The 12,943-nt window shown below is 34.6% G+C and overlaps 2 protein-coding genes across 4 annotated transcripts; both read right to left on the bottom strand.

The window, feature by feature from the left end:
* Positions 1–628: 628 nt before the first annotated feature.
* Positions 629–3,457, bottom strand: LOC117990972 (cytochrome c). 2 transcript variants are annotated; one of them, XM_034978481.2, is made up of 4 exons: positions 3,321–3,457; positions 2,560–2,638; positions 1,705–1,813; positions 629–1,179 (listed from the first exon to the last, which is right to left on the bottom strand). In XM_034978481.2, the coding sequence occupies exons 2-4, from the start codon at positions 2,629–2,631 to the stop codon at positions 1,034–1,036; spliced, it is 327 nt and encodes a 108-aa protein (XP_034834372.1). In that variant the 5' UTR covers positions 2,632–2,638; positions 3,321–3,457; the 3' UTR covers positions 629–1,033. The 2 variants fall into 2 exon arrangements, with proteins under 2 accessions (XP_034834372.1, XP_034834373.1); XM_034978482.2 differs by lacking the exon at positions 3,321–3,457 and adding an exon at positions 2,855–2,909.
* Positions 3,458–9,294: 5,837 nt separating this feature from the next.
* Positions 9,295–11,195, bottom strand: LOC117990967 (uncharacterized). Of its 2 annotated transcripts, XM_069504806.1 has the most exons (4): positions 11,065–11,195; positions 10,295–10,995; positions 9,958–10,222; positions 9,295–9,540 (listed from the first exon to the last, which is right to left on the bottom strand). In XM_069504806.1, exons 1-4 carry the CDS (start codon positions 11,108–11,110, stop codon positions 9,341–9,343), a joined length of 1,212 nt encoding a protein of 403 aa, XP_069360907.1. In that variant the 5' UTR covers positions 11,111–11,195; the 3' UTR covers positions 9,295–9,340. The 2 variants fall into 2 exon arrangements, with proteins under 2 accessions (XP_069360907.1, XP_034834367.2); XM_034978476.2 differs by having other exon boundaries at positions 9,958–10,995.
* Between the last annotated feature and the right edge of the window lie 1,748 nt (positions 11,196–12,943).

The following is a 12,943-nucleotide window of genomic DNA, read 5'->3' as shown; positions in this document are numbered from 1 at the left end:
ACCGTACTTACCTCATATTAGTCATTTCATCCAATAATACGGCGAAATGTCTAAATGTGGAAACACTTTTTTTTTATTTTTTTACGGCCCTGGTCGAAATGTGGAAACACTGATTTGATACGTCTTACCTCATATTCCTCATATTAGTCATTTCACCCAAAAATACGGCGAAATCTGAAAATGTGGAAATACTTTTTTTTTATTTTTTTTTACGGCCCTGGACGGAATATTTAAAAAAATAGTCTAAATACAGTGCGACAAGGTTATCTTGGCGCGTGGCGAAAATCGAAACTAATGTTGCCGTCAAGTGTCCCCTTTGTTCCTTTGAATATTCAGCCTTTGTTCTCCAGTCACAGAATCCAAAGTCCAACAGCGCACCCTGTCATTCAAGTGCCAAGAGAGCCTTGTCAGTTGTCGCACTGTACCTATATAGCCTGACCACCTCACCATATTGCGAAAAACCAGTGTAAAATCCAGTGGAGACTGGAAAATACACAGAGCCCATTATAATTATTTATACTTATTATACCAGAATAGTATTCCTTTTTTGCGAAATTAATTAAAATTAACATACTACTTTTATTTATTATTTACACTAAAGAGGGAAGGATAAAATAAAATAATTGGAAATAGAAAAAATAAATTTAATTAAAATAATCTAATTTTAAACACAATTAACTAAAAATTGGTAACATTTGATAACTATTTAAATTTGTATGGGTTTACCTACAAATAAAAAGCTAATTACGATGTCTATTTATAATTTAATAACATCATAAAACCATTCATAACATTTTTATGCTCAGCAAAGAATTTTAGTCATACATATTATGTACATCACAATTCATACAATCTTAACAATGAAGGTGATAAAAGATAGAAGTCACAACTATCACTTTGTGAAATGTTAACTCTAAATAAATAGGTACATTAAATAATGATTATGATACTGATTGGGCTAAAAACGAGAAGATTTTTTTCCATATAATGGAATATTCCTCCCATTCATATTATTTTCCTAATGTCATTAAAATTACTTGGTTGCCTGCTTGAGGTATGCGATAAGATCCGCACGCTCGTTAGGTTTCTTGAGACCGGCAAACACCATTTTAGTACCAGGGATGTACTTTTTTGGGTTCTCTAAGTACTCAAATAGGGTGTCATCTCCCCAGGTGATACCTGAAAATTCATTAATGAAATTCATTATTATGATGAGTTTCTTATGCTTGTATAATTGGTCATTCTTTAAAAGAATGTATTATATTATTATTAAGAGTAATATTAGTATTAACTATTAAGTACAATTATTAAAGTACTAGCTGATCATATTATGGAATGCCTTATCTTATCAGTTAAATTGATTAGAATGACTTGTGGAATTTCATTTTCCGATGGTGTAACAATTTTATAGCCATTCTAACACATTGCCTTTTGAAAAGAGTAACTGCTGTGTTTTTAACAGCTTTTCTCAGTAAATCTGCATTTCTTAACCAGTATAAAAAAAAACGAAAAAATTAATTTACTAAATTACATAGATGACGCTGTTGTCATTAACTTGCAGTGCTGCACATAAAAATGGTAAAATATCTTCTACGATGGTACGGAATTCTTCCTGTGCGAGTCCGACTCGCACTCGGTTTTTATATCCATAGTATAACAAACTAAACTCTTTCTTTCGATATTTGATAGACTTGTAGTATTTACCTTTAGCTTTGTTTGCTTCTGAATAGGAGAAGCCAGGGGCTTGACCAGTTTTGCGTCCATAGAAGCCATGTAGATTAGGTCCTACTTTGTGTTTACCACCTGCTTCAACCTATTAAAATATAGAATATAACAATTATCAGTGAAAATTACACACTTTAATTTGAACCTAATAATATTATGTAAGAATTGTTTAGGAAGATAGGAGGAGGCTCAGAAATGAGGAGATCCATAGGAGAACTAGAGTAACCGACAAAGCTCAACAGGTTGCAAAGTTGAAGTGGCAATGGGCAGGGCACATAGTTCGGAAAACCGATAGAGGTTGGGGTTCCAAGGTGCTGGAATGGCGACCTAGCACCGGAAGGCGCAGCATTGGAAGACCCGCCACTAGATGGGCGGACAACATCACACGAGTCCCAGGGAGCTGCTAGATTCTAGCAGCGCAAGACGGTGGCGTGTGGAAGTCCCTACAAGAGACCTATGTCCAGCAGTGGACGTCTATCGGTTGATGATGATGATGATGAATGCACCGAGCAGGGCATAGTGTGGCAAAATTAAAATTGAACTAAAAGTAGCTTTAAAAAAATTGTAGTAACTAGTTCATTGGCCCTAGTTTCAGACGGCTTAAATGAATAGCCCTAAAAATTGAAAATTAATTAAAATATTAATAACAACCGTACTAACTATATTGGTGAAACTAGAATAAAATCATTCAGATTAGTAACTTTAAAAAGCCTAAGGAAGTTGTAACCTCACTTTATTATTACTATAAACATGATGTAACAGAAAAAATTATGGGTCAAAGGTCATTCATATAACATTATAAGTATAATGTGAGTAATTAAATTTAGTTCTTACAGTATGGCACTGGGCGCATCTTTGCACAAAGATTTTCTTTCCATTTTCAGCATTACCAGCAGGCACACCCATTGTGTTTCTGTAATTGTAATTTGTAAGTATATAATAAAATTTGACAACTTGTATGTAATTCACTTACAAAGGAAAATTTACCTTAACTTTTATAACTAACTAAATATGTAACTTAAAGTTATAATGAATTGCTTAGTTTCACTAAAAAAATAGTATTATTCGTCTAAAATATAGTAATCTCGTTGTCTAATCCACTTTTAAGATCTAACAATAGGTAGTTAACATATTATTATGTAATGTTATCAAAGGTTATGCAAAAAAGCGCGAATTATCGATTAACATGGCGATGTAGATACGAATGATCATTAAAATATTGTAGATATCAGCACTTAGATGAGATTAAAATAACTGATAGAAGGTTTGAACAAGGCCATCCAATTAGGTCACTACAAATGGATCAATGTCATCAGGGACCATAAGCTCAGAGTGTGATAGTGACACAATTATTACGTAAGCGTGGAAAATGTAGGCAAATGCTACAAGGAAAATGATTTTAAATAGAAACAGTATAATAGTAGACCACTTTTGAATTATCTGACGAAATTTTGAAAGAATCGCACCAAAAAAACGACTGACATTGCACTTTATTTTAGGTTATCAATTTGAAGGGCGTTTAAAAATTACGTAAAAGTTTGAATATGACCAAAACATATTTTCTTTATAGCACTAATTACAAAGAATGTACTCACGTTTTTCAGCCAAAAAATTTTTGAAATCTTATTTATAACGAAATTTACGGCACTCGAAGTTATCAGGACGTTCGAACAGCTCAAAAGTCAAATTCAATGAGAAAAGTCAAAGAATTATGAATGAAAATCGTAATTAATGTTGCCAGCTCCATGTCAGATTTTCGGACTAAATTGAATTTATAAAAATTAGCTATCGTGCAAGTCGGACTTGCACACCGAGTTGGTTAAATTAATCTCCCGTCTCAAAAACTATCCTTTTGGTAAAGTGTTTAATTCCAATAATAATATCGTTATAGCTACTAAATTTGTCTAGGTAAGTAGAATCTTAATGTTGTAAACCACATCACTGTTGTAAACAGTGGCGCCGAAGAGTATCTGCATCTTTTTCTTTGTAATACTGCTAAAATGGGACAGAACATGAATTTTACATTTAAAGACTCCAAATTTTAGTCCACACTACAAATTTAAACAATAGGCTCGCGACTGGCAGCTAAAGTCACGAGGTTTGACAGCTCTAAATTAAATTTGAAACTGTCAAACTGTGTTTGTCCTTTTCACATCACGTTAGTAAGAAGAGGATGCAAATACTCTAAAATTTAGTTGTGCTCAGAATTTAGTACCAGTTGTTCTTTTTGAAAATAGTTAAATTCTCTTTTATCCGCAACCAATAATTTAGTTTCAGTCATTTGTTCTGCAATAATCTGTACATAATACTCACAAATCGAGAGAAAATTACCTTTCGCAAATCTTTCTACCACAAAATGGTCACATTGTAATGAATCCAGTGCTGCCAGGTCTTAATTAATTTAACCCGATTGAATTTATTGGAAAAAAAAGCCTAATTTTTATCGATTCTAAATTATTAGGTGTAAGTCACGCAAATTGCTAATGTGCGTTGCCGCCATTTTAGTGACGTCAGTACTAGACTGAAGTCTCGGGGTGATGGTATATTTTTATTCTGGCTGACGTCAAAATGACGTCATTTTGATGTTAATGATACATGGTTCCAGCGCAATATCAATTTGCGGGACTTATAACTTTTAAACTTTCAGAAAATAATAATAAATTATTATTATTGTACCTACTATAAAACTAGGTAAAATACAAATCCAGCTTTTTATTTGCAATTAATTTTATTTAAATTAAAAATAATTATTAGGTCAAATATTTATAAATCTAGTTTTTTAATTTACCCTAGAGTACCAAAAAATTACTCTCCTAGTTCAGATACAGAGTAAGGACATCTACTCATGTGGCTCAGTTTTGCCTTAAATCTAGGGTAAAATTCACTACGATGGCAGCACTGTGATACCATCTGCATTACCTAGATATTCTGCCGCACACTAGATGGCGCAACCTGTTCTGAACCTCTTCTGAACAGTAGAGTAGAGCCAATAAGCATACGTAGATAGAATAATAGGTAGATGTAAGTACTGTGTAATCGCGTATCTATGAGATAGCGATAGCACGACGTAACGATGAATAACACGACAATTATTACCATTGTTTAGTAGTCAGTATTAACCGATCAACAATATTTGTATTAAACGTTTTTTATGTGAAAACAAGTAAATAACTCATGAGAAATACAATTACGCCACGAATTCTCAAAGATTGTTTTGTAACTTCTTGTATGTATTCTTGAAACAAACCAGTTACACGATAAGGGACAAAAAATAGGTTAGCTGCGTCTCTGTTTATCACATTAGTAACTTTATCTGTGCTCTCTTTTTAGTGCGAATGAGAAAGCAAACGTTCCTGCATCTACCTTTATTACTCTATCTACGTACCTAAGCATACGAGCAAAGATCCCACGGGGGATTTTTACCACAGAGTACATTGAATAGATTTTTACCTTAGACGCCTTAGAGTATATCTCTATGATTTTTAATCATGAGTCTGTGCTAGAGAGAACTCTGTCTTTGAGAGAACAATCTTTGATGTCACGTCGATGATCGACGTCACATCGCAACCGCGTGACTACGTAGTACGTGTGTAGTACGTCGTAGGTACGTCCTAGACTCTGACAGAGCTCGTCTTCTCATATTGAGAGGAAACCCAAGTTCTGTGTTGAGCCGTCGACCGATGGGTTGATCATGATGATGATGATGATGATGATACTGATAAGTACTAATTATTATTAAGTATACTAATTATTATTTGACATGGTGCCTAGTACTGAGTAGTTGACAAGGTCTAGCTAGGAATTAAGCAGTCTAGTTCACTCTGTCAGAAATTAATGCCAGGACCCCTGAGACGGTCATAAGCAGTTTGATTCAATAAAATTTAACCACATAGGTATACCTAATATAGGTAGTACCACTCAAACTAAAATATTATTTTGATGCATCTAGCACTGCAACCAGTAAGAAACTCGGCGGTTGCTCTTAAAAAACTCGGTGATTAGGTACTCATGATTGATGGACATACCTAATTTATGATCTAAGTTAGGTACCTATATTTTTTGATCTAAGCAGGTAATTGTAGGCAGGTATAATAATTTTGTAGTGTTTGATGCGTTGTATTTTAATGGTGCCACACAGCGGCCGATTGTGGTCAAACCTGGTTTTCGTGTTTCTCTGCGTAGATTTTACCCAGAATAGTAAACTACTACCTGCCTACTAAGGAAAGCTTTGTCTTTATTGTATTTTAATCACGTGACGCGATTAGTAAACCTTGCGGCGACGAGGGTGACGCTAAGCAAATTCCGTTTGATAAGTCTTACCTCCATCAAACTCGTGAGGTTTAGGTAGGTACATTACATTAGGTACCTACCTACCTAAACCGTTTGATTTGTCTTCAAACCAGCATCAAACAGTTTCATCAAATACGTAAGGTTTACCTAAATCAAACAGTCTTTTAAGTTTTAGTGATCGATTTTTTTATGGGCTAAATGCTAAAAATCAAAACTTTAAATTAAATATGTCCTGAAACAGTCTGGTCGAAAGTGAAAAAGCTGCATCTTGCACTCATTTAAAAAAAAAAAAGAATATTAGCCATGTTAAATGACTAATATTCCCCTTTCCTCTCCAACTAAGCGTGAAGCTTGTGCTAGGAGTAGGTACGACAATAGTGCAACTGGCGGGGTTTGAACCGTCGACCTTTCGGTTTTCAGTCCACTCCTTTACCAGTTGAGCTATTGAGGCTCTCATTGGCACATCATACGTGCAGACGCAAAGCGCGTTGTACCTACCTACTTGTAGCTTGTTACCGATTTTTCAGACAAAATAAATAAGACAGATAATGCTTTTAGTATACGGGTTACTTCTATTATTCTAGACATTACTTTTTGAACCTAGGGACCCACCAATTAATTTATTATTAAGTAAGTAGGTATACTTACTTATTTTATCCTTTTGTACCTATGAGCTTTGTACTACCCACTCACTTGACAAGAAAATTGTGTTCTTTCCATAAAAAACTTGACAGAAAAATAGAAAATATTATGTAAATAGAGACTTCCTGACTCTTTGTCAGCATAAATAAGCAAAATTTTACGTTGACGCTGTTTCCTCGAGGCGTCACACGGAATGAATATTTTAGGGAAAGTTTTGTTTAGAATTGTTTGTTAGGTATTTTCGAAACGTAGACCACACAAACAGATAGGTACAGGCACTAGGTAAGTATATTTTGTTTTACGAAATATAAGTACTTTGTCTTCACAAACCGATGTTCACAGCTTGACAAAGGTCTCTTGTAGGGACTTCCGAAGTAGTACTTAAAAATTCTTTGCTTCCATGACTATCCACACGATAGTCATTAGAGTAGCAAGCCAATGTCAATAGCCCATAAGTAGCTGTAGATACGTAGATTTGATGACTATTCATAAGCACTTTTAAAAAGTTTACATGAATAAAAAAACATTCTATTCTTTTCTATTCTATTCTATAGATAACAATTACTTTTTTTAGGAGTGTTCAAATTACACGTCAAATAATTTGATTAGCCAGTGAAAACATTAATTAGTGCAAAAAGTGCCTGCTATGCAATAATACCATGTCTTCAGAAAAAAATGTATTTTCCTGAAACATTGCCTTGAAGCAAGACAGGAAGCTTAACAAAGGGGCTTGGATAATCTATTGTTATCATAACTCAAGATAGCGGATCTTGCTGCCAGCTCAGTGGTCTCTAATGTGCAGGTCTAATGGTTACGTGTACCCATTGATGTTGGAATTCCCCTCGTGTACCCACTCAAGTATTAAATCTACCATCTTCAGGAAGGTTTCCCTAAAAATGAATTCGGGAATTTTCTCAAGTCTTACGGCCGAATACTGAATGGATTTTATTTAACGCATAAGGCCTCGTTCACAAAGACGCGGGGCGTTGTGCGGTCCGTTGTACCAGTTTTTTAATCATATTTCAAGGTCAAGTGCGAGTTGGACTGGCATACGAAAGATTCCGTACCATCGTAAAAGAAATAAGTAATAACACTAAATTTTTATTACTGTAGTGGCAAAAGAAATAAAAACATAGAAAAAAATAAGAAAATCTGTGAAAATTTCAACTCTGCCTATTACGGTTCACGAAATACAGCCCGCTGACAGAAAGGCGGATGGACGGATGGACGGACATACGCACGGACGGACGGACAGCGGAGGCTTAGTAATAGGGTCCCGTTGGCATTCTTCGGGTACGGATCCCTGAAAAACAATTAGATCCCTACCGTAAGTAAATACCCTTTAAGTATAAAATGACATAAAGAGGAACGGAATAATAAAATGGTAAATGCTATAGTAATAGCACAGCTCGAAATAGGAAATAGGATAGATAGAAATCAAACTACGTCGAGAAGCTCCGATTGAATCTGCTGTATTCCGGAAATGGAAGGCAAACGCGAATAAAAGCGGCACCTCTTGTCACTCGCCATGAATGCGGTGAATAGGTATTACTTAAAAGTTTATTTCTATTTAAGTGAGGAAAATGAAAAAGATTTTTTTGCAATAGATTTTATTTCGTCACAAATATTTTCTGGTACCAAATCAGTAGAGTCACCTGTTATTTATCTACTTGATTTAAATTACTAAGTGCCGATTTCACCAATGTCGAGTGACGTTTAACCGAGGAATAAATTGGGCGTGATTACAGTTTTTGTATTGAAAACTTACCAAAATTTCAAATTTACTCTCGGATAAGACTTATTTACGTTAGTGAAATCGGCCCTTAGTTAGCAAAAATAATTTTCGTAAAAAAGTTAAATAAAAACTCACAATTATACATGCGACATAATATTATGTAACGTATGACATCAATTATCAACGTAGGCGTTGATAATATTAAGTCAAAAACTTTCCCGCAAATCTTAACAACAACTGTACAAAGCTTCAACTCAATCAAATAAATAATCGTGAATGCATAGGTAGCACACAGACAGACAAACTTTAATTATTATATATTATGGATGTGATTGAAGGACAAACCAACAAACCAAAACCAAGCATACCTACTTTCGCATTTATAATAATATGGGTGGGTACTTAGTGATGGAAAAGTTTGTTTAAGTTGTGCTTATATTTTAAACTAGACGATGCCCGCGACTTCTTCCGCGTGGAATTAGGTTTTTAAAAATTTAGGGAACTCTTTAATTTTCCGGGATCAAAAGTAGCCTATATGTCCTGCCCGGGATGCAAGCTATCTCTATACCAAATTTCATCAAAATCGGTTAAACTTTAATGGGCCGTGAGAAGCTAGCAGACCGACAGACAGACGGACAGACAGACAGACACACTTTCGCATTTATAATATTAGTATGGAGTATGGATATGGATGGATTAAAATTGGCGCCATTGCAAATGTTAACTACATAAATATACTAGGTAGGTAGGTACTACATAATTATAGTATGGGCAATTATAAATAATAGATAATAATATCTATCCCGGCTGTACTCACGTGTCTCGTCGACGTTAGCCCGACTAGTTAGTTTCGACGAGACTACGTGAGTACAGCCGGGATAGATATTATTTATAATGGTAATCACTCACGGTAGTTTAAATGCTAAAATATTTACATTGACCAAACATTCAATTAACAAAAACGTTCAATAGTATGAGAAAATGGAATATCAATAACATTAAAATAGTAATGTTTTGCATTTTGAAATGGTGTGCACTGTTGCAGAGGTCATGGTGGCAGATGGTGCACGTAGTGTATTTTGTGGAGGCTAAACCTAAAGAGTCTTGTTCGCAAGTTTTGCCACAGTCCCGTATAATGTAAGACAAACCTGTAAATCAAAAGAAAATTATGTTATTTTTCTTATCAAGGTAGGTAGATAAGTGTACCTATTTATTGAGTACAAAAGTCTTGAAAAGTTACATCAGTTGAACATTTTACTGTAATAATATGTAAGTCTAGCTGTTCTGCGTTGGCACAGGCACTAAAACAAAAGCACCAAATAGGTATCATGCGATATATTAATTATTGACTAGATGATGCCCGCAACTCCTCTTGGATTTAGGCTTTTGATGATCCCGTGTTAAAGAGTTCACTCTTTGCATTTCTGGGATAAGAAGTAGCCTATATCCGTGTTCAGGATGCAAGCTTTGTTAAATAAGATTAAGCGGATGAAAAGGTAATAGACAGAAAGACACAATTTCGAATTTATAAAATTAGTATGGATATGAATATAAGGATTTTTTACCTTTATATTTATAAAGTTTTGTCAAGCAGGTTGGGTGATCTGCACGACAATACTTTACAGCAGTAGTTCTACCAGGTGACCAACAAGAAGGGTCACTAATGCTGCTACAAGCATAGCACACTCGCGGATGATCCATCAGCATCACACGGGATTTCCCCACATTCGAAATACCGAGTCCTTTTGTTGGGTCATTTACTAATTGTATATCGTTGCCGCTTCTTTCCAATATTTCATCACTTTCTCTATCGTCACAAGTACTTTTATCCATAACATTATAATTATTTTGTCTTAATGGTACTGGTGTGTCTGGATTTCTATTATTCAGGACGTTATTACCATAATTTGTGGGCTCAAACTTAGGAGTGATTGGCATTATATTACTCTCATCAATTACGGGAAGTTTAAAAGGATCGTGTGATATGGGTCCGTAATTTGGGTTGATCTCGAATCTTCTACCAGGTTTATCCAGTCGCATCATGATTGATGGATTGTGAACCATATCTGTTTCAGGATTAATTTCTTGATTCATGTACGAATTCATTATATCATTTGTAGGAGACATACTATAATTATTATTGAAATCGTTTTTAATTAACAGGGAATCAAATGCTAACTCTTTTTTTATTGTTTCGGTGCTGTTGTTTTTGTCATAGTTTGATACTAAATTTTCGGCTTGAAAAATCATTGTTGAATCCAAGTTATTTACTTGTTTACTCTGTAGTTTCTTTGGAACATCGAATTCAGAAGGGTTCTCTCTTGTATTACTACTTTTGTTTCTACGAAAAAGGACCTTTTCATCTTGTCTTGGTGGTTCGGTATTTGAAATGTTTTTTAAAACATTATGTAATAGAGAACCAATGTTTGCCACAGGGTCTAAATTAGTTACATTTGCATTATAAGTCTTATGTTTTGCATCAATTTCTCGTTGTTTTTCTTCATAAAACTTACCCGTGATAGAGTGAATTGTAGATGGTCCCACGTTCATGAATTTTTCTTCAATAGTTGATCCTGGTTGGTATGAAGCTTCTTGAGCTTTACCTGAAATTAGTTACTGTTAATAATTTACTGTCACCGAGAACCAACTTACGTGATATTAAGTACACTTACAGAGAAAAAAGACTAAACATAATAAAATTATCATTTTTAGCGTCATTTTTTGTAATTTTAAATCAAATAAGTAGGTATTAATCGGAATTATAATATGCCTCGTTCGATATTATAAAAACTAAACCATTAAGTAAGTATTTTTACAGTGGTCTGTAAATCGATATGAACCTATTGTAAATGCGCATGATGGAAAGATATCGAGGAAACAATAGACGGTTCCACAAAAGTGGTTTTCATTGTTCCGAAGTGCTTTCTTTCAACCATAGCTTGGGGTCTTATTTCGGATACAATGGCACTCTCCATTGATACATTTATTGATTTTAATGTTATATTTCCATCAAATAGGTAGGTACCAAAATACCTGTAAGTATTAATAATTGTAAAATGAAAAAAAAAATCATATCCATAAAAAGATTACGATTTTCGGATTTTTCCCCTTTGCCAAATTTCATGATTGTAGTCTACGGGAAGTACCCTATAGGTTTCTTGACAGACAAACAGGTAATGAAATTATTCTATAAGGGTTCCTTTTTTCCTTTTGAGGTACGGAACCCTAAAAATGAATAGTTAAAAATAAACTTATTATTGAGCGGTGAGACGCTCGTCGACATAATATTATCGTTGTTCCTAACCAATTAACTTAAATCACTTTTTGCCGGAGAAAATGTTGGCAAAGATAGGCGTAGGCAAATTATTTTAACAAAGGCCGGGACGAAGTGTCACTCAACGTAATTGGACGTGCGTTCACAATCCAGGCGGAACAAATCGTTACGCTGACATCGCTTTTGGAAAATATCTTGTTGTGTTACAATTTTGATTACTTTTAAGCAAAGGTCTACTTACCACCCCACCGATAAAGACGTGTCGCCAAGCGATTAAACATTATGTACTATACTACTACGATGTCGGTAGAAACCTATTAAATATAAGGCCGGATTTCTCGAGATTCCCACGGGATTAACAAAAGTATTCTGGCGATTTCTACGTTCAATAAAATCATATTATTTTTAGGGTTCTGTACCTCAAAAGGAAAGAAGGAACCCTTACAGGATCACTTCGTTGTCTGTCTGTCTATCCGTCTGTTCGTCTGTCCGTCTGTCTGTCTGTCCATCTGTCTGTCTGTCTGTCGTGTCTGTCAAGAAAACCTATAGGTTACTTCCCATTGACCTAGAATCATGAAATTTGTCAGGTAGGTAGGTCTTATAGCACAAGGAAAAATCCGAAAACCGTGAATTTGTGGTTACATCACAAGAAAAAAGCTAAAAGGTATTCATGAACAAATACTTAATCAGTTCAAATATTGGTATTTTTAACTTTCAAAGTAAGATTACTATAAGTCGAAAAAATACGACTGTAGTACGGAACCCTCGTTGCGCGAGCCTGACTCGCACTTGGCCGGTTTTTTATATTATGATATAGTTCTTATCCTCAGTCTAATTTTTATTTAAAACGATTAAAACTGTCAGCATTTTAATTAAGAAATGGGAGTTCTCGGTAAGTAATTTTTAAATGAGTGATAAATTGTTTTGCAGGTGTTTCGAGCATTGAAAAACTTTATAAGTGCTGAAAGTTACAAAATTACTTTTTCACTTCGGTCGTAAACGTCGAGTAGTTAAGTTGTGGATAACAAAGTTTTATTGAAACCGGAGAGAGATGAACATTAGTTATTTGTAATTGTTAGGAATAAAAAATCTGCGTCTAGATAATTTGTAATTTTAGGGTTCCGTACGAACCATTATAGGATCACTCCATTGTCTGTCTATCTGTCAAGACCGTGAAGAGAAACAAAATCTATAGAGTACTTCCCATTGATCTAGAATTATTAAATTTGGCAGCACTGTTTTATAACACAATTAGGTAAAGCGAAAAATCCGAAAAC

This window comes from Maniola hyperantus, chromosome 19 (genome assembly GCF_902806685.2).
Source record: "Maniola hyperantus chromosome 19, iAphHyp1.2, whole genome shotgun sequence".
In the NCBI taxonomy this organism is placed as follows: domain Eukaryota; kingdom Metazoa; phylum Arthropoda; class Insecta; order Lepidoptera; family Nymphalidae; genus Maniola; species Maniola hyperantus.
Note: the sequence above shows the minus strand (reverse complement) of the source record. Positions and strands in the feature narration are given on the sequence as shown.

Excerpts from the sequence above, each read along its gene's own strand:
- LOC117990972 (XM_034978481.2), bottom strand. The coding sequence starts at position 2,631 with ATGGGTGTGCCTGCTGGTAATGCTGAAAATGGAAAGAAAATCTTTGTG. Across the intron at positions 1,814-2,559 it reads GATGCGCCCAGTGCCATACT|GTTGAAGCAGGTGGTAAACA; the intron begins GTAAGAACTAAA and ends ATATTTTAATAG. Across the intron at positions 1,180-1,704 it reads AGAAGCAAACAAAGCTAAAG|GTATCACCTGGGGAGATGAC; the intron begins GTAAATACTACA and ends ATGAATTTTCAG.
- LOC117990967 (XM_034978476.2), bottom strand. The coding sequence starts at position 11,110 with ATGACGCTAAAAATGATAATTTTATTATGTTTAGTCTTTTTTCTCT. Across the intron at positions 10,996-11,064 it reads ATGTTTAGTCTTTTTTCTCT|GTAAAGCTCAAGAAGCTTCA; the intron begins GTAAGTGTACTT and ends AACTAATTTCAG. Across the intron at positions 9,541-9,957 it reads AAAACTTTATAAATATAAAG|GTTTGTCTTACATTATACGG; the intron begins GTAAAAAATCCT and ends TTTGATTTACAG.